Raw genomic sequence first — 21,379 nt, 5'->3', positions numbered from 1 at the left:
TGGGAGGGGCCCGTGCTCCAGGAACCACGCAGTCCTGCCCACGGGTCCCAACATGTCAATAAAGTGCTGTCCACAGCGAGCTCCCTCAGCCTCTGGGGCGTGGGGGGCGGTGGCCGTCACAGCCCCACGGGGGCTCCCGAAGGACCGCACAGGCAGCCTCCTGCGGGCTGTACGGTGGGAGGGGGACCTGGGTCCCCTCAGCATCCCAGGGCCCAGGAGCAGCTGCCTGGCGGAGCTGGTTCAGGAGAGGCGGCGGCAGGTGGGGTGGAGAAGGCACGCTCCCTGCCGCCCAAGACTTGGTGTGCTGTGAGGTGGGAGGGAGGCCGGGGCCTGGAAAAGGGCGGAGGATTAGGACTGACTGGAGGGACGAAAGGAGACTCCAAGGCAAGGCCGCAGGGCACACAGAGCCAAGTCTGGGGTGAGGGGGTAGCCACCTGCCAGGGTGGGCTCTGGGCCTCCTGGATGAGGCAGGTGGCCTGGGCCAGGCCTCACCCAGGGCCTCCCTCTCAGCTCCCTGGGTGCTGCCGGCTTGAGGCCGACCCGACTCCTGGGCCCCACCTAGCCCTCAGCTTTCCTGGCACGGGCTGCGCTGGACAGTCCACTCGGTACCTCCTGAGGGTGGCCCTCAGGACCCCTGCTCCCAGAGCTTGCCGCTCAGAGCCTGACAGGTGGGGGCGCCCTGGACTCCCGTCCCCACCTCTGGCTGAACGGCTGCCTGGGTTGAAAACACCAAGGCTGTGTCAGGCCAGGTGTGCCCTGACGGGAGCCATGGCTCCGCAAGATGGTGTCTGAGGAGCTGCCCTGCCCCAACCAGAAGCTGCTCAACCCCAAGTCCTCCCCCGCTCAGGGCCATGGTGGTGTCCGGGAGAGGAAGGCTGCCTGGGGGATACCCTTTGGACTCTCAAGGGTGAAGGCAGCATCCCCCTGACCCCACCTTGCTGGGAGGATGGGGAACTGGGCGTGCAGGGCATCGGGTGGGCTGCTTTGGCCTGACTCCTAGACCATGTGCACTTCCATGCCCACGGCCACCTGACCCACTCCTTCCCCTCCTCTGCCAGACCCCATGGTGCTGCCCCCCCCGCCCCCGCCCGCAGCCAGCCCAGCACCCTGTGACCTGAGTGCAGAGTGGGGGCTGCCCTGCTGCACAGGCGCACGGGACTCCCCCACCTGGGCCCCTCGTGCAGACCTGGCGAGAGGGTCCTGTGGGCCCCGCGGACCCCTCCCTGGTCCTTCAGTAAAGAATTCCGAGCACCCACGGCCCAGGGGAGCCAGGCAGGCCCAGGTGTGCTGCTCCCATCGACCCTCCCTCCAGGCCCTTCTGAGACCCTGTGCCCCTCCTCACCAGCCCCTGCCCACCTCGGGACCCCGGCGGGAGGAAACAGAGAGGCCACGTGCAGAGCCCGTCGTTTATAGATCTCTGCCTGTCTCGTCTGTCCGTCCGTCCATGTGTATGCCTGTATATCTCTACGCGAGGGGAAAGGGGGACTCTCGTGTAAAAATCCAAAATACAATTCTATGAACACCCGCGTACGGGTCCGTCCGAGTGCGGCCACGGAGGCCCCAGCAAGCCACGGATCGCGGGGCCGGGCCCTCGGTGCTGACTGGAGGCCACGCCCACCCAGCCGGCCTGGTACCAGGTTCTTGAGACCAGCCCTGCACAGGGAGGGTCGGGGAGGGCACCGGACAGCCCTCCTCCCGGGGCATCTAGGAGACAGTGGGGTCCTTGGCTTTGGGGGGCTCAGAGCCCGTGAGCAGGGAGATGGTGGGGTCTTCTGCGTAGTCGTCCCCCTCGGAGAAGTAGGAGCCCTCCCCCAGCTCGAAGAGCACCGGCAGGTCGCTGCCCCCCACGTCCACGGAGCCCGGGTCCAGCAGGAGCAGGGGCTGGGCCGTGTAGTGCACCAGCTGCTTCCCTGCGGGTGGGGAGCAACCGGGTCAGGAGCTGGCGGGAGGGCACAGGGCGGGTGGGCGCGGGCGGGAGGGCTCCGCTCACCTGAGTCAGGGCTGCTGTGCTCTGCCTCAAGAGGCCTGGGTGGCTCCTGGGGAGAGAGGAGCTCCTGGATCTGCCGGGCGGGAGCGAGCACGGTTAGGGTTTCCACTCGCCCCCCAGCGTCCCCCCCGCACCACCCCCCCCCCGCCGCCTACGCACGCTGGCCAGGCTGTTGTCAAGGTCGGGCAGGCTCATGTCGGGCACGGTCACCGAGGGGCTGAACAGCTGCAGGGAAGGGGGGAGGGCAGTCAGGCTGCGCCTGTGAGCAGAGCAGGGCGGGCGCGGGCAGGGCCAGGACTCACGTCCAGCAGGGTGCTGGTGTCCACGCTGAAGCCGTGGCTGGTCAGCATGGTCTGCAGGTTGTCGAGGTTGGAGTCCATGGCGTCCAAGTGGTCACTGAGCTCAGTCCTGGCCAGGGTGAGGAACGTGGGTAAAGTGGCACCTGGGCATCCCCGCCCAGGCGCCTTCCTGCTGGTGCTCACGCCTACCTGCCAGAGAAGGGCTCCCCTTGGCCACCACCCAGCCCACTCGGGCTCATGAGAGGCCCTCCAGAGTGGGGCCCCTGTGTTGCCAGCCCGGGCCCAGTGGGGCAGTGCGTGTGGCCACTGGGGTGAGCAGCTCAGGCCCCGCCATCCCTGTGAGGCCCCGTAAGGCCTCTGGCTGCATTTTGGGTAGGGTCTTTGCACCAGAAGACAGCAGGAAGAGGAGAGGAGCCGTGCTCGGCGAGGGGTGGGCCAGCCTCTCCCCTGGTGCTTGCTAGGAACGAGACCGGGCCTGGAGGCTGCGACCAACACCCCCCCCGCCCCCCTCAGGAGGCGGCTCAGCACAGCACCCGGGCCGTCCTCAGCCAGCCAGCGGCTCGGGGCGCTGGCTGGGGCCCCAGAGCCCGGGGGGGGCCAGTCCCTGCTGCAGAGGGCCCGGGGCGCCTGTTCGCCAGGCGGGATCGAGTGCTCACAGCCGGGCTGGGGTCTGGTCCGCGGCTGGGGGGGGCCCCGAGCTCTGGCGGAGCCCTCCCCCCTCCCCAGTGGGACAGCGCTAACCCTGGCTGGACTCGGCCATGCAGAGAGGAGGAGGGGCAGGGGAAGAGGCGGGCGACCCCAGACATCTGTGGAGCGCGAGCCAAACTGCAAGATAGAAAGACAAGAGCCCCCCGATTGCAGGTGGGGGCCAGGCAGACTCCAAGCCCCCACCCTTGCTTGCCCACCTCTGGGGCAGCAGGACGGACACAGGGACCCGGCAGCCTGTCGCAGGAGATGGTGGCCTGGAGAGCCGGTGTGCAGGCCTGCCTGGCCACACGCCCGGGCTCCTGTGGCAGAGGGGCTGTGAGACCACCTGGGTGACGTCTGTCTCCCTCCCCAGCCCGCACTTCGTGCTCGGGGCCAGGGCTGCCAGGACATCTCCGTCAAGCCCTGTGCGCAGGCCTGAGGGCCACCCCGTGTCCAGCCCTGCAGACGGTCCTCGGCAGAGGCCTGGCCGTGCTTCCAAGGGCCGGCGCGTGAGCGGACGGCACTCACTTGTCCAGGCAGGCCACGCTGAGGCACTTCTCGGGGGCCGAGGTGGGCGGGGGCGAGGGGGTGCGGCCCCCGGCGTCCGCAAGGGGTGCGGCTGAGGCAGCAGGCGCAGGCTCGCTCTCCCGCAGGATGGAGTCAATGAGGGCGGTCGGGGACAGGGGTGTCTCCACCACGGAGGACGGTCGGCCGGGACTGGCATCCTCTGCCCGGGGGCTCAGGGGGGGGCTGGGGGGCTCCTCCTTCACTCGAACCAGGGGGCTGCTAGATAGGGGCCTGCACAGGGGGGCACACCCGTCAGCAGGCGCCTCGGCCGGCCCCTCCCGCTCCCGCCTGCTGGGAAGGCGCCGGGCCCCACCTCTCGTCTACGCTCCTGCCCACGGAGGCCAAGGGGCTGCCGGGCGCCAGCTCGGTGATGTCGGAGATGATAGGTCCGGAGCTGGCAACAGGGTCTGGGGAGTAGAGGCTGGAGCCGCTGTAGGCCGGGGACGGAGCCTGCAACCAAAGGGAGGCGGCCACGTGCAGCGCGCGCTGCAGCGGCACCCTCCCACCCCGCCCGCGGGCCCGTGGCTCACCGAGTAGGGGCCCGAGCCGTGGATGGGCTCCAGCGAGTACTGCCGGCCGTACTTGGGCATGGAATGTGCGGAGCTGCCGTCGTTCAGCATCAGGGGGCTGTGGGGAGGGGCGGGTTAGCGGTGTGCCCGTCCTTGGCGGCCCCTGGGACACAGCCAGCGGGAGACGGGCATGCCTAGCGCCTCACATCTTTCTCTTCACCCCCAGGATCCGGTTTGACTGCACCAGTGAGATGAGGAACTGGATGAGCTGCAGGGGGAGAGGAGGTCAGCCCGGCCGCGGACCGGGCCCCGCACCCCACGCCCTGCCGGGTGGCCTCGCACCTTGTTGACGACTTTCTGCTGCTGCGCGTGCTTCTGCCGCAGGCTGGCCACCTCCCGCCACAAGGCCTCGTTCTCGCTGCAACAGACCAGGTGGGGTCAGGGGGTGGCGGACGGCCCCAGGGACACTCTACCCCACCCCGGGCAGGGTCAGGACTAGGGCTGCGGGGACTGCATCTCGCCACCAGCCCAGCCACCGGCCTGTCCCCACCCCACAAGAGCACGGGCTGTGGGATGGACTGGGGGCCGGGCCAGGGCTCCCTGCCCCTCCTCGCGCTGCTGCGCTGTGAGGAGAGGATGCACGGGGGTGCCAGGCGCGGAGGCAGTGGGGCTGCGGTGGAGACCAGGGCAGGGCGTGCCGGGTGCGGCCCAGGATCTGGGCCGAGACCCCCGGGGCCTCCTCGGTCACGGCAGAGGCGGCCGAGCCTTGAGCGCCGGCCCCACCCTCGGTCGTCTCCCCCGGACGGATGCCGAGGATGGGAAGGGGTCCCGGGGACAGACGGGGCAGCGCAGCTTTCGGGCCGCCCAGTGGCATGTGGGGGCTGTCCTGTGCCGTCAGGAGATCAGAGGTGGCCCTAAGGGGCAGAAAGGGCCACCTGAGCAGCCAACAGTCTGTTCCCTCCAGGGGGCCGGCACTGCTCAGCCCCCAGCATGACTTCTTAACACACAACAGACCCTCCTGGTCTCACCCTGAGAGGAGTGTGTGTCCTAGAGGCCACGTTCACCTGGTCCCATCTCCAGGTGTCGGCCAGCCAGGGTCTTCTACTGGGCCCTGATGTGCAGAGTCGGGGCCCAGGAGCCTTCTCCTGGTCTGGGGGTGTGACGGCCCACCCCGCGTGGCGACGAGGCCACACCGAGCCACGGACAGCCACCCAAGGCTGGGGATCCTGAGGCCCCCGGGGCCCCAAGTACGTGGGAGGAGACCTAAGCCGCCTCCGTGGAGGTCCTGGCTGGCGGGAGTCTGGGGCTGGCTCTGTGGTGGCCAGACGTGGCCCAGGGGCAGGGGTTCCAGAGGGAACCCAAAGTGCTTCCTGCTTCCCAGGCCTGAGGAGAGGCGAGCCTGCTGAGTGACGCCAGGTGTGCACGCGGGGCTGGTGCGGAGCCCGAGGGTGTGGTCGCTGCGCTGGGCCCCGCTCTGCCTGCTGCCTCAGAACCGGGCCCACCTCCACCTCCCAGAAACGAGTCCAGCCCGGCAGAGGCCCGGGAGGCCGCACAAGCCTGAACCGAGTTCTGTCTGGAGGACGGAAGGCCTAACGTGTCTGCCACTTGCCGTGCAGAGGTGGGGCGGGGGGAGGGGTCCTTGGCCGGCGCCTGCCCCCACCCCGCCCCTCCACCTCCCTGCCCGGCGCCCCAGCACCTACTGCTTCATGGCCAGCAGCTTGGAGTCCATACTCTCCTGCTTCCCCTTCATCAGCTGCACATCCGTCAGCAGCTTGGTGACACTGTCCTGGTGAATTTTCACGTCCTCGCTCCTCAGGGTGGACACCTGGGTCCCCAGGGGAGCAGTCACTGAGATGGCCTGGGGGGGAGGGGCGGGACACAGCAGAAGGGGCCAAGGGGCTGCCGGTCTGGAGGGGCCCTGGCTGCGGTGGCTGATGGGGGAGGGGCAGCCAGCAGGACGAGGGCTCCACGCAGCCCGGCTGGGCCAGCAGGGCAGCGCGTGGACGCGGCGCCCACTGACGGCCTGGAGGGAGGCCCAAGGATGGCTACTCACGCTGGTCACTTTCCTCTTGATGTTCTCGAGGAGCTGCTCCTGGCCGCGCAGGAAGCACGGGTGCTGGAACTCCGTGTCATCCCTCTCTGGCTTGACCAGACCACCCTGCTCAATGTGGACCACCTTCCGGAAGCCATCTGCGCGGATGGGGTGGGGGCGGGCGCTGCCTCAGGGCTGGGGGCCCAGCCCTCCCTCCAGCACGGCCGCCGCCCCCCGGAGGACAGGGGAGGCTGGCGGAGGGGGCGGGGGCGGGGGCTCTGCCTTCCTGAGAGCCCCGCCTGTGCTGGCTGCGCGCTCTTGGTCTCAGGGAGACTCCATGCCCCCCAAGACACCCCCCCCCCCCGCAGGCACATGGGCTCTGGGCCACACAGGCCACCCAGGGTCAGAGCCTGGGGGCTGCACCCCACCCGCGGACCAGGCCAAGGCGGGACCCCGGGTGGCGCACTCACACATGTTGAGCTGCCGCACAAAGCTGGCCATGTTGCTGTGCTTGAAGTACTTGGGCAGCACCTCCTTGGCGAACTGGCCCTGGTCCAGCACGTGGAAGCTGTTCCCGCTCTACAGGAGACGCGGGGTCACCGCGGCCGCCTCCGCACAGGGGCTGCGCCCCGCCTTGGAGGGCTGGGCCGGTGGAGGCCACCCTGGGGACCTGCACCCTCGCCGGAGGCCTGCCTGCCCGGACCATGGAGGGCCACTGAGGAAGCACCTCAGCACGGCAGGCCCCTCTCTCGGGGACCCTGAGTTAGCGTTAATCAGCAGATTCCCCCTAGGAACAGCCAAGACCCCAGATGGAGGCCGCTAAGAAAACGGGAACCTCATCTCAGTTACTCTGGAGGAAAACAACACAGCCATGCTCAGAAATGCAGCTTCGTTTCTCTTTTGGCAACACAGACGAAAAACAGAGACGGAAAAAACCGCTACGCCGCTCTCCCGCTTCGTTCCTGATGTCAGTCCAAAAGCCACCAGGAGGGTGACATGGCTGGCAGGGCCTGGGGCTGGGCGCGGGCCTCCCCTGGGATGGGGGACAAGGAAGAGCCGGAAGAGCCCGCCCCGGCGTCACCCAGGACGGAGCAGTGCTTCTCGACACAGACGTGGACGTGACATAAAGAGGTGTGAGTGTGTGAGGTGAGGGGAAACGGAGGAGGAGGGACCACTAAAGCTTTTCTCCTCCCAAGAAGCATTAAGACGACTAGCAAAAAATATGAGTCAACTTCTCCAGAGCTCTGAAAATCACCCAAAGGACTGCAGCAACACGGGAGGAGTTTACTCCAGAAGCAGCTGAATCTCAATGAGGTCAGCGAGCTGCGACGTCCTAACTCGTCCTGTCCCCACCGCCTCTCCCGCAGCTGTGGAAACCAACAGCTGAAACCACGGGAGAAGCAGCACGCTGGAGGCCACGGGTGAGCATGGGGCTGGGCTCCTGCGAGGTCTGTGTGGCAACTCCCGGGGAGACTCCACTTGCAAGGCCATTTTTGTTTGATTTGACCGGAAGCTCTCCCAGGATAAAAAGGCGTTTCCCTAGGGATGTCTCTTGGGAACATCTAGAGACAATTTTAAAGCTTGTGGCTGTCTAGGACAGCGGACAACCAACAGGGAAAAACAGGCTAGCCAGAAAACGAAAGGAAGAGCTGAGGAGGGAGAGGCCAAGAGGAGCTGTGGAAAGCTCCAAAATACTCCTGGGGATCTAGAAGTCACAGGCACGTGTGGAGCTGTGTGCACGCCCAGGAGAGACCCGAGAAGGCCCTCGTGCCTCTGGCTGACTGAGGCTCTGCGTAAGCAGGAAGTGGAAGAGAAAGTCAAGGTGTCAACTACCTGGCTGGCAGGTGGGGGCGCGCGGCACAAAGAGTTGCCGTAGAGACTGGAGGGTTACTGTCTTCAGGCAGTAAAGGACACTCCTGCTCCCTCCACTCCCTGACCACTGAGCTCACTGGGCCGAGACCTCACTGACCACACACAGCAAAGAACACAAACTGCCCAAAGTTAGTTCAGAAAAGCCACTAGACAAACAAACAGCAATGACAGGAAACAGCAACAAGTCCTGGCAAATGGGGAAAATCTGATACTGAGTTTAACAAATTCCACATTATGTTAATGGAAAGTCCAACTTTCAACAAAAAATTATGAGACATGCAAAGAAACAAGGTATGACACATACACTAGGAAAAAAGCATCCAAAAGAAACTGTCCCTAAGGAAGCTCAGATGTTGGACTTATTAGACAAAAGACTTTAAAATCAGATACTTGAAATATGTTCAAAGAACAAAACGAAAACAGCATCTAAAGAAATAAAGGAAAGTGGGACTTCCCGGGTGGTCCAGTGGTTGAGAATCTGCCTTCCAGTGCAGGGGACACAGGTTTGATCCCTGATCAGGGAACTAAGATCCCACATGCCATGGGTCAACTAAGCCTGCGCATTCTAGAGCCCACACACCACAACAAGAGAGCCCCATGTGCTGCAACTACTGAGCCTGCATGCTCTAGAGCCTGAGCACCACAACTGGAGAGCCCACACACCATAACTAGAGAGAGGCCCACACGCTGCAAATAAATGCCCGTGCTCCGCAACAAGAGACCCGCATGTTGCAATGAAGATCCCACAACTAAGACCTGATGAGGCCAAATAAATATTTAAAAGGAAAAAGAGAAATAAAGCACGAGAATACGTCTTAGAAAAAAGAATAACAATAAAGACGTAAGTTATAAACATGAACAAAAATTCTTGGCGTTGAAAAGTGTAACCACTCAGATTTAACCTTCACCAGCGGACTCAGCAGCAGATCAGAGCAGGAAGAAGAAGGTATCAGCACATGTGAAGGAAGACAGTCAACTGAGATGACCTAGGCTGAGGAACAGAAAGAGAAAAGAATGAAGTGAACAGGCCTCAGAGACATTTGGGACACCACTAAAGGCCAACCTCTGTATAAAGGAGAGGAAAGAAAGGGACAGAAAGCATATCTCAAGAAATAATGGCAGAAAACTCCCCAAACTTGAAAAATATCCAGGAAGCTAAACAAATTCCAACAAGGATAAACTCAAACAAAGTCACATCTAGATATCCATAATCAAACTGAAGAAAGAAAAGACCAAGGAAGAACCCTGAAAGCAGTGAGAGAAAATGGACCCATCATGTACAAGGAATCCCTAATTACAACTAGTTGGTCATCAGAAACCATGCCGGGGGGCTTCCCTGGTGGTGCAGTGGTTAAGAATCCACCTGCCAATGCAGGGGACACGGGTTCGATCCCTGGTCCAGGAAGACCCCACATGCCGCGGAGCAGCTAAGCCTGTGCACCACAACTACTGAGGCTGTGCTCCAGAGCCCGCCAGCCACAACTATTGAGCCTGCATACCACAACTACCAAGCCTGAGTGCCTAGAGCCCGTGCTCTGCAACAAGAGAAGCCACTGCAACGAGAAGCCCACACACCACAATGAAGAGGAGCCTCCATTCGCCGCAACTAGAGAAAGCCCATGTGCAGCAACGAAGTCCCAATGCGGCCAATAAAAAAATTAATTAAATAAAAAATTAAAAGGAAAAAAAAAAAAAAGGAAACCATGCAGGCCAGAAGCCAGTGGGATGACATACTAAAAAGTGTTGAAAGAGAAACAACCTGTCAGCCCAGAATTCTATATCCAGCAAAGCTGTCCTTTGAAGATGAGGCAAGGTTCCCACGTCTGGGAAGGCAGCTGAGGAGACCACTCAGCAAAGCACTCCCAGGAGGGAAAACAAAGCTTATTCAAGTCCTCTCAAGTCTCTGGAAACTGCTGCAAAGGCACATAACAAATGAAGAAACACTTATTCACGAAAATCTAAACCTCAGTAGGAACAGTGAGTCTGTACCATGTTAGCCACAACCTGCCCCTCCTCCTCACACGCGCTCCCTGGATGACGGGACACTCCGGGAGGCTGTGGCCTGGAAGGTGGGGATTCCTCCCCCTCGGCTCACAGCCAGGGCTTTCTGTTTCACCAGCATTCCTCACCCTGTCCAGCGTGGAGGTGAAGAGGCTGTATTAAACTCCTGGTGAGGTTGTGGGTCCCCGTCCCCATTTTGCCCCCACCTGTGGCATGGAGGCTCTGCCCAGGCATGGCAGGCTGAGGATACTGGGGCTTGGGTTACCCTCACCCCAGGCAGCCGTTAATTTCTCTTTCTTGTCTTCATGTACTGGGTAGGACTTCTTATACAATATTAGCTAGAATTGGTGAAAACACACTTTGTGTTTGTTCTTATCTTAAAGGGAAAGCATTCAGTGTCTTACGATTAAGTATGATGTTAGGTGTAGGGTTTTTTGTTTGGTTGGTTTTGAAGATCCTTTTGTATAAAGCTGAGCAGGGTCCCTGCTAGTGCTAGTTTCCTGAAGGATTTTTTTTTAGTATCATGAATGTCAAGTTTTTTAAAATGCTTTTTCTGAATAAAATAGTATGATCATGTGGTTTTTCTTCCTCAGATTGTTAACATGCTGGATTATATTGATTTAAAAATCTTGAACCATCCTCACATTTCTGGGATAAATCCCATTTATTGTGACATTCTTTTTATGTACTGCTGAATTTGATTTGCTAAACTTTTTCTGTTGTTAAACATTTTTAAAAAATTAATTAACTTATTGGCTGTGTTGGGTCTTTGTTGCTGCACACGGACTTTCTCTAGTTGAGGTGGCACATGGGCTCAACAGTTGTGGCTCACGAGCTCTGAAGTGCAGGCTCAGCAGTTGTGGCGCACAAGCTTAGTTCCTCCACGGCATGTGGGATCTTCCTGGAGCAGGGATCGAACCTGTGTTCCCTGCATTGGCAGGCGGATTCTTGACCATTGTGCCACCAGGGAAGCCCCTGATTTGCTAAGATTTTATAGAAGACATTATGAAGGATATCGGTCTGTAATTTTCTTGGACTGTTTTCCTCTAATCATTTGGGCCTAAAGGTTTCTTTTTAGGAAAGTTTATGACTAGGAATTCTATTTCTTTAATAGACTCAGGACCACTAATAGTTACCTGTTTCACCTTGGGTGAGTTTTGGCAGTTTGTGCTTTTCAAGGAATTAGTCAATTTTATCAACTTTACATGCACTGAGTTGTTTGTAGTGCTTCCTTATTATCAACTTACCACCTGTGGCATCTGCAGTGATATGTCCTGTTGTTCCTGATATCAGTAATTTACATCTTTTTTCTTTTGTCAGTCATGCCATAAGTTACCAATCTTGATCTTTTCAAAGATTCAGCTTTTGGGGCTTCCCTGGTGGCGCAGTGGTTAGGAATCTGCCTGCCAATGCAAGGGACATGGGTTTGAGCCCTTGTCCAGGAAGACCCCACATGCCTCGGAGCTACTAAGCCCATGAGCCACAACTACTGAGCCTGTGCTCTAGAGCCCCTGAGCTACAACTACTGAGCTCACGTGCCACAACTACTGAAGCCTGTGCACCTAGAGCCCGTGCTCCACAAAAGAAACCACCACAATGAGAAGCCCCCGCTCACTGCAACTAGAGAAAGCCTGTGCAGCAATGAAGAGCCAATACAGCTAATAAACAAACAAACACACAATTATTTAAAAAAAAAATTCAGCTTTTGAATTCATTTACCATGTTTTACTGTTTTCAATTTCATTGATTTTTGTTGTCTTCTGCTTGCTTTCGGCTTACTTTGCTCTTCTTTTACTTTTTTTTGTTTTTTTAATTTTTATTTATTTATTTATTTATTTATTTATTGGCTGTGCGGGGTCTTCGTTGCTCCACACGGGCTTTCTCTAGCTGCAGAGAGCGGGGCCTACTCTTCGTTGTGGTGCATAAGCCTCTCACTGTGGTGGCTTCTCTTGTTGTGAAGCACAGGTTCTAGGCGCACAGGCTTTAGTAGTTGCATCGTGTGGGCTCAGTAGTTGTAGCACACACGCTTAGCTGCTCCGCGGCATGTGGGATCTTCCCAGAGCAGAGCTCAAACCCGTGTCCCCTGCATTGGCAGGTGGATTCTCAACCACTGTGCCACCAGGGAAGTCCCTTGTTTTTTCACTTTACTGTGGAAGCTTAGAAGCCATTCTTGTTTCCGTTTTAGCACTGCTTTAGGTGGCTCTCTCACACTCTCAGACAGGAAGAGTTTGGTGGACGTGGGGAATGTCTGTGGCACAGGAGATGGAGACCCTCCCACATGGAAGGCGAGGAGAGAAAACGGGTTCCTCCGGAGGCTGTGCTCTTGTGTCTTGACGGTGGTGTCTGCAGGCTGCTGCCGTGCCTCTGTCCCCCCATGTGGTCTACCCCCCACCCGCACGACCTGGCTCAGCCCCAGGCCAGACGGCCTGCTGAGCTCCACCCTTGCTGGCCGACTGGCATCTGCACATGGCTGGCCATCTGGGACACACGGCCATCTCTCTGAACAGGAAGCTATAATCTATACAAAGTTTACCATTTTATTTATTGATTTATTTTATTGGCTGTCTTGGGTCTTTTTTTTTTTTTTTTTTTTGCTGTGCCCGGGCTTGCTTTTTTTTTTAGTTGCAGTGAGCAGGGGTTACTCTTTGTTGTGGTGCGCGGGCTCCTCATTGCCATGGCTTCTCTTGTTGCGCAGCACGGGCTCTAGGCACGTGGGCTTCAATAGTTGCAGCACATGGGCTCAGTAGTTGTGGCTCACAGGCTCTAAAGTGCAGGCTCAGTAGTTGTGGTGCACAGGCTTAGTGGCTCTGCAGCATGTGGGATCTTCCTGGAGCAGGGATCGAACCCGTGTCTCCTGCATTGGCAGGCAGATTCTCAACCACTGCGCCACCTAGGAAGCCCCAACGTTTACCATTTCAAATGAATAGTTCTCCATTTGTGACACAGCTGTTTACTCACACAAGCAAGGGACAGAAAACATTTCCATCCCCCCATCACCCCTATGTCCCTTTGCAGTCAACCCCTCCCCCCCACAGCCACTGATCTGACTTTCGTCACTACAGTTTTGCATTTTCCAGAACGTCACATAAATGGAATCGCAGGGGACGCAGCCGTTCACTTCGCATGACGCCTCTGAGAGGCAGCCACCGCGCTGCAAGGGTGTGCTGCCTGCTGCTCTTACAGTGCTGGGCAGTGCCTGCCTTCCACTCACTAGTTTACGGGCACGTGGGTTGTGTCCTGGTTTTGGCTGTTATGAATAAGTGCTGCAAACATCTGTGTCTCGGTGTCTTCCATCTAGAAGTTCTATAGTTTCAGCGCCTATATGTCAGTCTGTTTCATTTAATTGCATATGGTATTAAGCACAGGACAGGCTCCAATTTGTGCTTGTGGAAGTCCAAGTATTCCAGCACCATTTGTTGAAAAGACAGTTTTTCCTCACTGAACTACTGTGGTGTCTTTGTCAAAAATTAAATAACCTTGAGTGGGTGGGCCTGTTTCTGGACTCTCTAGTCTGTTCCACTTATTTATGTTTATAGTTATGCCAATATCACTGTATTGATTACAGCTTTACAGTAAGTCTTAGTTTCAGATAGTGTGAGTCTTCCAACTTCGTTCCACTTTAAAAAAAAAAAAATGACTATTCTCTGTCCTTTGCTTTTTCATATAAACTGAGGGTTAGCACACACAAAAATTTCTGCTGGGGTTTCACTGGGATGATGTGGAATCTACTCATCTTACCAATACTGCATCTTCTGTTTATGACCATGACATTTCTCTCACTTAGGTGTTTAATTTTTCTTAGCTGTGTTTTATAGTTTTCAATATATGTTTTGTGTGTGTGTGTGTGTGTGTGGCAAGAGTTACCCTTATGGTGACCAATCTGGTTACAGAATGCCCCCAAGGATCCGCACCTCCAGGAGCTCACTGCCTGTGCTGTCCCCTCCATCCACCAGGAATGCTCTCTGTGTCCAACAGCATCCCGCAGACATGGTGCTGTCTGAGAATACCTTACAAAGCCACCTGGGGCTCCTGGTCTCTCAGATCGCTTGCCCTGCGGAGGCAAGCTGTCATGCTGAAGGCAGCCCTAAGGAGGGATCCACACGGTGAGGAACTGAGGCTGCCAGCACCCAGATGAGACTTTTTTTTTAAGATTCTATTTTAACGCGGACCATTTTAAAAGTCACTATTAAAGTTGTTACAATGTTGCTTCTGTTTTATGTTCTGGGTTTTTGGCTGTGAGGCATGGGGGATCTTAGCTGTGTGACCAGGGAGCAAACCCGCACCCCCTACACTGGAAGGCGAAGTCTTAAGCACTGGACCACCAGGGATGTCCCCCCAGCCGAGTCTCAAGATGACTGCACCCTCACGAGAGACCCTGAGCCAGCCAGCTCATGGCTCTCAGACACTGGGAGATAACAAGGGTTTGTTGTTTTAGCCAATTAGTTTAGAGGTGACTGGTTACACACCGTAGATAACACAGCCAGTACATATTCTGTGGTTTTTATTGCACTCTAAATATTTCCATTTTCAACAGCTCATCACTAGTATATAGAAATATAATCAATTTCTCTATATTGGCCTTGAATCCTGTGACCTCACTAACCACTCATTAGTTCTAATTATTTTTTTTTGTTTTTGTTTTGTGGGTCACGGGCTTAGTTGCTCCGTGGCATGTGGAATCTTCCCAGGGCAGGGCTTGAACCCGTGTCCCCTGCATTGGCAGGCGGATTCTTTACCACTGCGCCACCTAGGAAGTCCTCTAATTATTTTTTTGTAGATTCTTTGGGATTTTCTAAGTAAATGATAATGTTTTCTATGACTAGAGCGTTTTATTTCTCACTTTCCAATCGATGTCTTTTATTTATATATTTGCCATATTGCCTGACCAGGGCATCCAATAATATATCATTAAGGAAAAGCAGTAATAACAGACACCCTTGCCTTCTTCTCCAGTCTTGGGTGAAAGTATTCAGTTTTTCACTGTTCAGTACAATGTTAGCAGCAGGGGTTTTCTTGTACAAGCTTTTTCTGAGATTGATGAATTTCCCTTCCTAGTATGCTGACCAGACTTCCACATACAGGGCCCTGTCCAGTCCCAGGCCTCAAGCTGTCTCTGATAGGAAGTCAGCCTCGTTCTTATCCTGTTCTTCCGCGTGCAGCTTCCTTCCTTTTTCTGGCTGCTTGTAAGATTTTCCCTTTGCCACTGGTTTTCAGCAATTTGATAGTGGTATGCATTTGTATCGTTGTTTTGTGCTTTATCTTCCTTGGGAGTCATCGAAATTCTTGGATCTGTGGGTTTACAGCTTTCAAAAAAAAAAAAAAAAAAACTGGGGAAAATTTCAACCAGTATTTCTTTTTTGAAAAAAATTATTTATTTATTTAATTTACTGGCTGTGTTGGGTCTTCATTGCCGTGCATGGGCTTTCTCTAGTTGCGGCGAGTGGGGGCTACTTTTCCTTGTGGTGCGCGGGCTTCTCATTGCTGTGGCTTCTGTTGTTGCGGAGCACGGGCTCTAGGCATATGGGCTTCAGTAGCTGCAGCATGTGGGCTCATTAGCTGTGGCTCTCGGGCTCTAGAGCGCAGGCTTAGTAGTTGTGGCTCACAGGCTTAGCAGCTCTGAGGCATGTGGGATCTTTCCAGACCAGGGATTGAACCTGTGTCTCCTGCACTGACAGGCAGATTCTTAACCACTGAGCCACCAGGGAAGTCCTCAACCAGTATTTCTAAAATTCTCCTCCCTCCTTTACTCTGGAACTTAAATTGTGTGCAGACCATGTGACATTATCCCTGCAAGGCTCTGCTCACTTTTTTCAGTCTTTTTTTCCTCTGTGATTACTGAGGATAGTTTCTTTTGCTAGGCTAGTATTCAGTGATCTTTTCTTCTGCAGTTTCTAATCTGCTGTTGAATCTCCTCCAGTGACTTATAAAAAACAAGCTTTTAATTTTAGAAAGTTGGATTTACAGAAAAGCTAGACCGTACAGAGTTCCCACAGACCCCACGCCCAGTTTCCCTGTTCCTAACACCCTGCATTAGCGCATACGACAGCAGTAAGGAATCGCTATACTGATACTTTATTTTTAACCAAAGTTCTGATTTTGTTCAGATTTCCTCGGTTTTTACCCAATGTCCTTCTGTTCCAGGACCTCTTCCAAGATGTTACATTCAATTCACATACCCTTACGTCATGCTCGACTGACAGTCTCTCAGACGTTCCTGGTTTCTGATGACCTTGACGGCTTTGAGGAGGGCTATGCTGGTACTGTGTAGAACAGTGCTCAATTTGGATTTGTCTGATGTTTTCCCTCATGATGAGTCGGGGTTACATAAGTTTTGGGAGAGGAAGACCACAGAGGTGGCTAGCCCTGCCATCACAGCACGTCAGGGCACACCCGTCAACGTGACTCATCACTGCTGGCGGAGGCCTGTCTGTCAGGCGTCTCCACTGCACAGCCCCTGCCCCCCCCCCCCCCCCCCGCCCTCCTCCGAAGGAAGTCCCTGTGTGCAGCCCACACTGAAGGGTGGGAATTACGTGTAACCTCTTTAAAGGGGTAGTCAACAGAAATAATCTGGAGTTCTTCTGCACAGAACACTTATTCCAGAGATATTTTGTTCAATTTCCTCCCTTCTCATATCTTCCATTTCTCCGTCTTCATGTTTTTGCTCTACTTCCTTGCGCACGCAGAGCATTTTAATAATTCTCTTGATGTGCCGATTCCATCACACCTGGGGCTGTTGCTGCGACTCTTCCCTTCCCTGTTCACGGGCCACGCTCTCACGCCCAGTGGCCCTGTCCACTAGTTCTGACTGGATCCTGGACACGAAGAACCTGACTACGTTCTGTCTGCGTTCAGTCGTCCCCTTGTAAGAGCGCTGCCCCCTCAGTTCTGGAGGAAAGGACCAGCTGGATCCTTCCAAAGCTTGTTTTTAGGCTCGCTCACACTGTGTCTGGGCAGCTTCTTCTCTGGGGCTAAGTCAGCCCCCCTTCCAGCCACGGCTATCCTGAGGCCCCGCAGGGCTCCGGCTGTGAGCACCTGGCCAGTCCCAGGTCAGCCTGGTGACCGCGCACCGCACGCTCGTTGGCGGCTGCTCTCTCCCAGGAAGGGTTTCGGGCGGCTTCCCAGGTTCCCTCCGCCCCCCTACCGGGGCCGGGCAAAGCAGCACTTGGCCAAGACCCGTGGAGGCTCACGCGCAGCTCCTCCTCTCTGGTAGCAGGCCCTCAGAGTTTGAACACTGCCTCCAGACAGAAAGCCTGGGCACCTGGAGGGCTCCCGTGTTCCCTGTTTAAATAACAACGCTGAACATGGGTGGAGGGCTGAGCCCACGCTGAACGTGTCACACCAGCCTGCCCTTAAGGGCTGTTACAAGTCTGAGAGGGCCTTCGGGTGAGTCCACCACAGAAGCCAGTATCTCCTCCTCCCTGCCGAGGCCCCTCCTTCTCTGCTGACCACGTGCAATTCCGGCAGGAAGTCTCGACTTTCCCTTGGATATAACGGAAACCAGGGATGGGACACGGCAGTACCGGGGGAAGCCGATGCCCAGCTTCTGGCTGGCGAGCAATGCCCTTGCCCCAGAGTTGCAGTTCTTAGCAAATATCAAGTCTTGCTGTAAATTTGGAGCCTGTGGCCCTATTTCCTACATGACTGTAAACAACCCGAAACGTATACAAAGTTCTGCACGTACGTACAGCTTTATAGAGGGACAGTCTCTGTCTTTCAACATTTCCTCAAAGGTCCCACAGCTCAACAGGACTGACATCATGGTAGTTCCACGAGAGGCCCCCCCCCACCCCCCGCACCTTCAGTACTTTCCTGTTCTCGTTGCCCAGCCAGAGCCTGGCGTGTGTGATGTGCTTCCGGATCAGCGGGTGTGTACCTGCACCGACTGCGCTGAGCCCTAGAGCCACGTGGATGTGACGGCAGAGAAGAGCAGGCTGGGGGGGGGGGGGATGGGAGGCACAAGGCAGGGTGCAGAAGGGAAGCCTGCTTTCGGTCCCCTCCCCGCCCTCGTCTTGTCACCAACCGAGAATAAGACCATCTACACCGTCCTCGTGTCATTTTCTTATTTCTGCTCAGGGTCAAAGCATCCCTGCTCATCTCCGGCCCCCAGCCCCATGCGCGCTTCTCTAGGCCCCGCTGAACGTGTGCACACGGGTGACTCTGCTGACTCAGTAACTGCCGGGGCACAGTGGGAGGAGACTGCGGGGCAGCTGCCAGTGCCTCCAGGATCGGGAAACATTCCGGGGGCCCGCCTCCCTCCTTCCACAGCCTTCGAGGCCAGCCTCCATTCACCCTTCAGATCTCAAGGAAACCCTGCAGCCAGAGGTGCAGGCTCTGGGGTCTCTAGTCTGGCATCTGTGATACCTGATGGGAGCTGACTGCTCATTCCAGGGTGGGTCCTGTGGGCCCTGCGGACCCCTCCCTGGTCCTTTAGTAAAGAATTCCGAGCACCCACGGCCCAGGGGAGCCAGGCAGGCCCAGGTGTGCTGCTCCCATCGACCCTCCCTCCAGGCCCTTCTGAGACCCTATGCCCCTCCTCACCAGCCCCTGCCCACCTCGGGACCCCGGCGGGAGGAAACAGAGAGGCCACATGCAGAGCCCGTCGTTTATAGATCTCTGCCTGTCTTGTCTGTCCGTCAGTCCATCCACCTATACACCTGTATATCTCTCCAAAAGGAGAAAGGGGAGCTCTCGTGTAGATTCAAAATACAGCGGGTGTGAACACCCATGCACTGGTCAGTCCGAGTGTGGCTGGGGTGAAGTGAAGGAAGCAGTGGGTAGAGCCAGAGCCCGGACCCCACTGGGTGCGGGCCTCGCGCTGCCCTCTACCCAGGAGATGCGGAATGTGGCGAGGGCAGGCGTGAGCCAGAGCCGGATGCCAGCGAGAGACCTGGACTTCGGGTTTGGCTCAGCCATCCTCCCTCTTGTCTGCATTTCTCTGGGACTCAGTTCCCATGTCTCTAAGAAGCTGGCTGTCACCTCCTCATGGGGCTGTGGGAAGAACAGAACCAATACCTGGGGGGCTGGCCTCCTGCTGTGCGGAGAGACCAGACAGGGATGGCCGCTGTCCTGCTTGGCAGGTTCGGGGGGCACCGGGAGCCTTGCAGCCTGCGCCGGGTGCTCCTCTCGACTTTCGGGGCCACTGCCAATCCCCGAGGGCGGGGTGGAGGGCCTGCTGAGGCCCGCCTGGCTCCCAGGCCAGGAGGAGGAGCAGCCCCGCCTGTCTTGGGAGGCCTGAAACTGTCCTTGGCCAGCTCAGAGGGTCTGGGTGCAACTGGGACCCTCCTCAAGGGGTCTCACAGGGAGCTGGCGAACGGACCGCAGGGAGTGCTCTCCAGCCAGCCCCTCCAGAGGGACCCTCTGACCGCCGGTGCTCACACGGGCCACCTGCGATGGGCCCTGGCGCCGCTCAGTTCCTAGGAGAGAGAGGCCCTCACTCTTAGGGCCCTGAAGTGCCCGCAGTCCAAAAACAAGAGCCTCCCTCCGCGACGCACCGCCTCTCCACCCCCTCCAGCTTCCGAGGGGGTGGGGCCTGGGGTCCCGCAGGGCCCTCTGAGGGGCAGCCCCCCCCCCCCCCCCCCCCCCCCGCCTACTCGGTGGGGGCTCCACACCAAGCGCTTTGGTAACTGGCAGGGGTTCTGGAAGGGGGGGAGCCAACACGACTCTCTGGGCAGCGACCTGTTGGCCCTCCCTTGGGCTGTGCAGACACGCAACACTGCCGACCCCACCATCACTCAGCCTTGAGGCTCAGCCACCCCACCGCTGCCTTTGCCTGGTCTCCCAGGTCAAACTCAGAGTCCTCTTGGCAGAAGAGGGAGAAAAGTTCTACCGCAAGGGGGAAGGCACCAAGAGCACAGACGTCAGAACCTTCCAAGGTCTCTGGAAGCTGGACCCTGGACGGCGAGTCTACAAAAGTCTCCACAAAGACTTTTTAACAGAGGCCCACAGCTTGTGTGGGCACCGTCGAGGCCTCAGGCAGGGGGCTGTCTCATTTCTCGGGGCTGGGCAGCTCTGCAGCCCCTGCCTAGCCCAGAAAAGGGCTTCCTTCCATGTGAGAGCCAGTGTGCTGTTTCTGTCCTGCCTGGCAGTGTCCGTCCCCCCACTGTGTCCTGCGCCAAGCACACCCTGCTGGGCCTGCGGACAGACCAGGTGGGCTCAAATGCACAGGATGCAGCCAACCCAGCCCCCCTCCCGCCACCCCCGCAGAAAGTGCCACCAGAGCTGGCGAGTGGTGCAGCCACTGTGACAGGGCTGTCGCTTTCCTGCTCCAGGGCCCCGCCCAGAGCACAGGCAGTGGGGCCCAGAGAGAGCTTGCCGGTGGGCCTTTGCCTGATGCTTCATAACCTTTAAGCAAGAACGGCGAGCGGGTCGGGGGGGGGGGGGTCACCCCAGTTGGATTAAGCTTGGAATACCCCCAAAGATCTGTGATGCCCCTCCCCAAACCAGGTAAGTTTAGGAGTTAAGAAAAAGGGAAAAGAGGAGGAAGAATAAAGACGGAAACATAGAGTCATTTCCTTGACTCGGCAAAGTTCAAGGCCTAACGCGAGGGGACGGTGGCAACGGGACAGGCTGTGGGAAAGCACGGCCCCTCTTCGGGAGCGCTGCCCACCATTGAAGCAACAGGCAGCAGTGGGGACGCAGCGTGCCACAGGGGCGTGAAGGAGAAGCGCTCAGGGGAGTCTGACAAAGCCAGCGCCCGGGCCCTCGGAGCGCAAGCCCGTCCGGAGGCGCCCAGGGGCTCCGCAGACCAGCGCGGCCTACGCCTCCCGTCTGCCGGCCCTGCGCTCTGGCCCCGGCCTTCCCCGGACGCGGCGTCCCAGCCCGGGCGCGAGCGGCAGGTTCTCCGCCGCTTCTGCCGACGGTCCCCGCTCGGCCCCGGCCCGCAGGCCCCGGCCGCGGACACGAGCCGCTGCCGGGCGACCGCGGACAGGGACGGAAAACCACGGCGCTCGCGGGGAGCCCCGCGCTCGTCGCCAGAGCCCCCGGCACTTCACGATGCCCTGCTCTCGCCCGCGCCGAGACCCGCTTTCTTCCCGAGCGGCCGCCCGCGCCGGCCGGGCCGCTCACCCGAGACGCGGCGGGGCCCCGGCGCCGCCCGCAGGCCACACGCGCTCCGGGCCCACGAGCGCCGAGCTAGGGGCCCTCCCCGCCCGCCGCGCGCCCGCCGCGCGCCCGCCCCTCACCGGGCTCCAGCAGATGAGCGCGTCCGTGTCCGGGTCGCTCACGAGGGTCCACAGCTTGGTCAGGAAGGCCGGGACGTTGCTGGGCCCCGCCGCGCCCGGGCCCACGGGCAGATCCATACCGGGAGAGGCGGGAGAGGCGGAGGTGGCGACCGCGAGGAGGGGCCGAGGGCCGGGCTAGCGCCGCCGCCGCGCCTGTCGCCCGGGCCGCGCCGCCGCCCCTCGCTGCGCACACACGGCCCCGGGGC

At 58.1% G+C, this 21,379-nt stretch overlaps 1 protein-coding gene across 4 annotated transcripts; it reads right to left on the bottom strand.

The window, feature by feature from the left end:
- Positions 1-1,394: 1,394 nt before the first annotated feature.
- HSF1 (heat shock transcription factor 1) lies at positions 1,395-21,269 on the bottom strand. 4 transcript variants are annotated; one of them, XM_057736825.1, is made up of 14 exons: positions 21,135-21,269; positions 6,552-6,660; positions 6,103-6,239; positions 5,750-5,874; positions 4,392-4,467; positions 4,256-4,317; positions 4,071-4,167; positions 3,854-3,990; positions 3,502-3,771; positions 3,028-3,111; positions 2,290-2,395; positions 2,147-2,212; positions 1,991-2,060; positions 1,395-1,910 (listed from the first exon to the last, which is right to left on the bottom strand). In XM_057736825.1, exons 1-14 carry the CDS (start codon positions 21,249-21,251, stop codon positions 1,705-1,707), a joined length of 1,662 nt encoding a protein of 553 aa, XP_057592808.1. In that variant the 5' UTR covers positions 21,252-21,269; the 3' UTR covers positions 1,395-1,704. The 4 variants fall into 4 exon arrangements, with proteins under 4 accessions (XP_057592808.1, XP_057592809.1, XP_057592811.1 ...); XM_057736826.1 differs by having other exon boundaries at positions 4,256-4,287; XM_057736828.1 differs by lacking the exon at positions 21,135-21,269 and adding an exon at positions 18,967-19,285.
- Between the last annotated feature and the right edge of the window lie 110 nt (positions 21,270-21,379).

This window comes from Hippopotamus amphibius, chromosome 5, assembly GCF_030028045.1.
Source record: "Hippopotamus amphibius kiboko isolate mHipAmp2 chromosome 5, mHipAmp2.hap2, whole genome shotgun sequence".
NCBI classification, from domain to species: Eukaryota; Metazoa; Chordata; class Mammalia; order Artiodactyla; family Hippopotamidae; genus Hippopotamus; species Hippopotamus amphibius.
This window is presented reverse-complemented; position numbering and strand designations above follow the sequence as displayed.

Bases quoted from the DNA above. Each gene is read 5' to 3' on its own strand.
- HSF1 (XM_057736825.1), bottom strand. From the start codon at position 21,251: ATGGATCTGCCCGTGGGCCCGGGCGCGGCGGGGCCCAGCAACGTCCCG. The intron at 4,318-4,391 runs GTGCGAGGCCAC...CTCCCCCTGCAG, and splicing joins AGCAGAAAGTCGTCAACAAG to CTCATCCAGTTCCTCATCTC. The intron at 2,396-3,027 runs GTTAGCGCTGTC...CACCCTGGCCAG, and splicing joins CATGGCCGAGTCCAGCCAGG to GACTGAGCTCAGTGACCACT.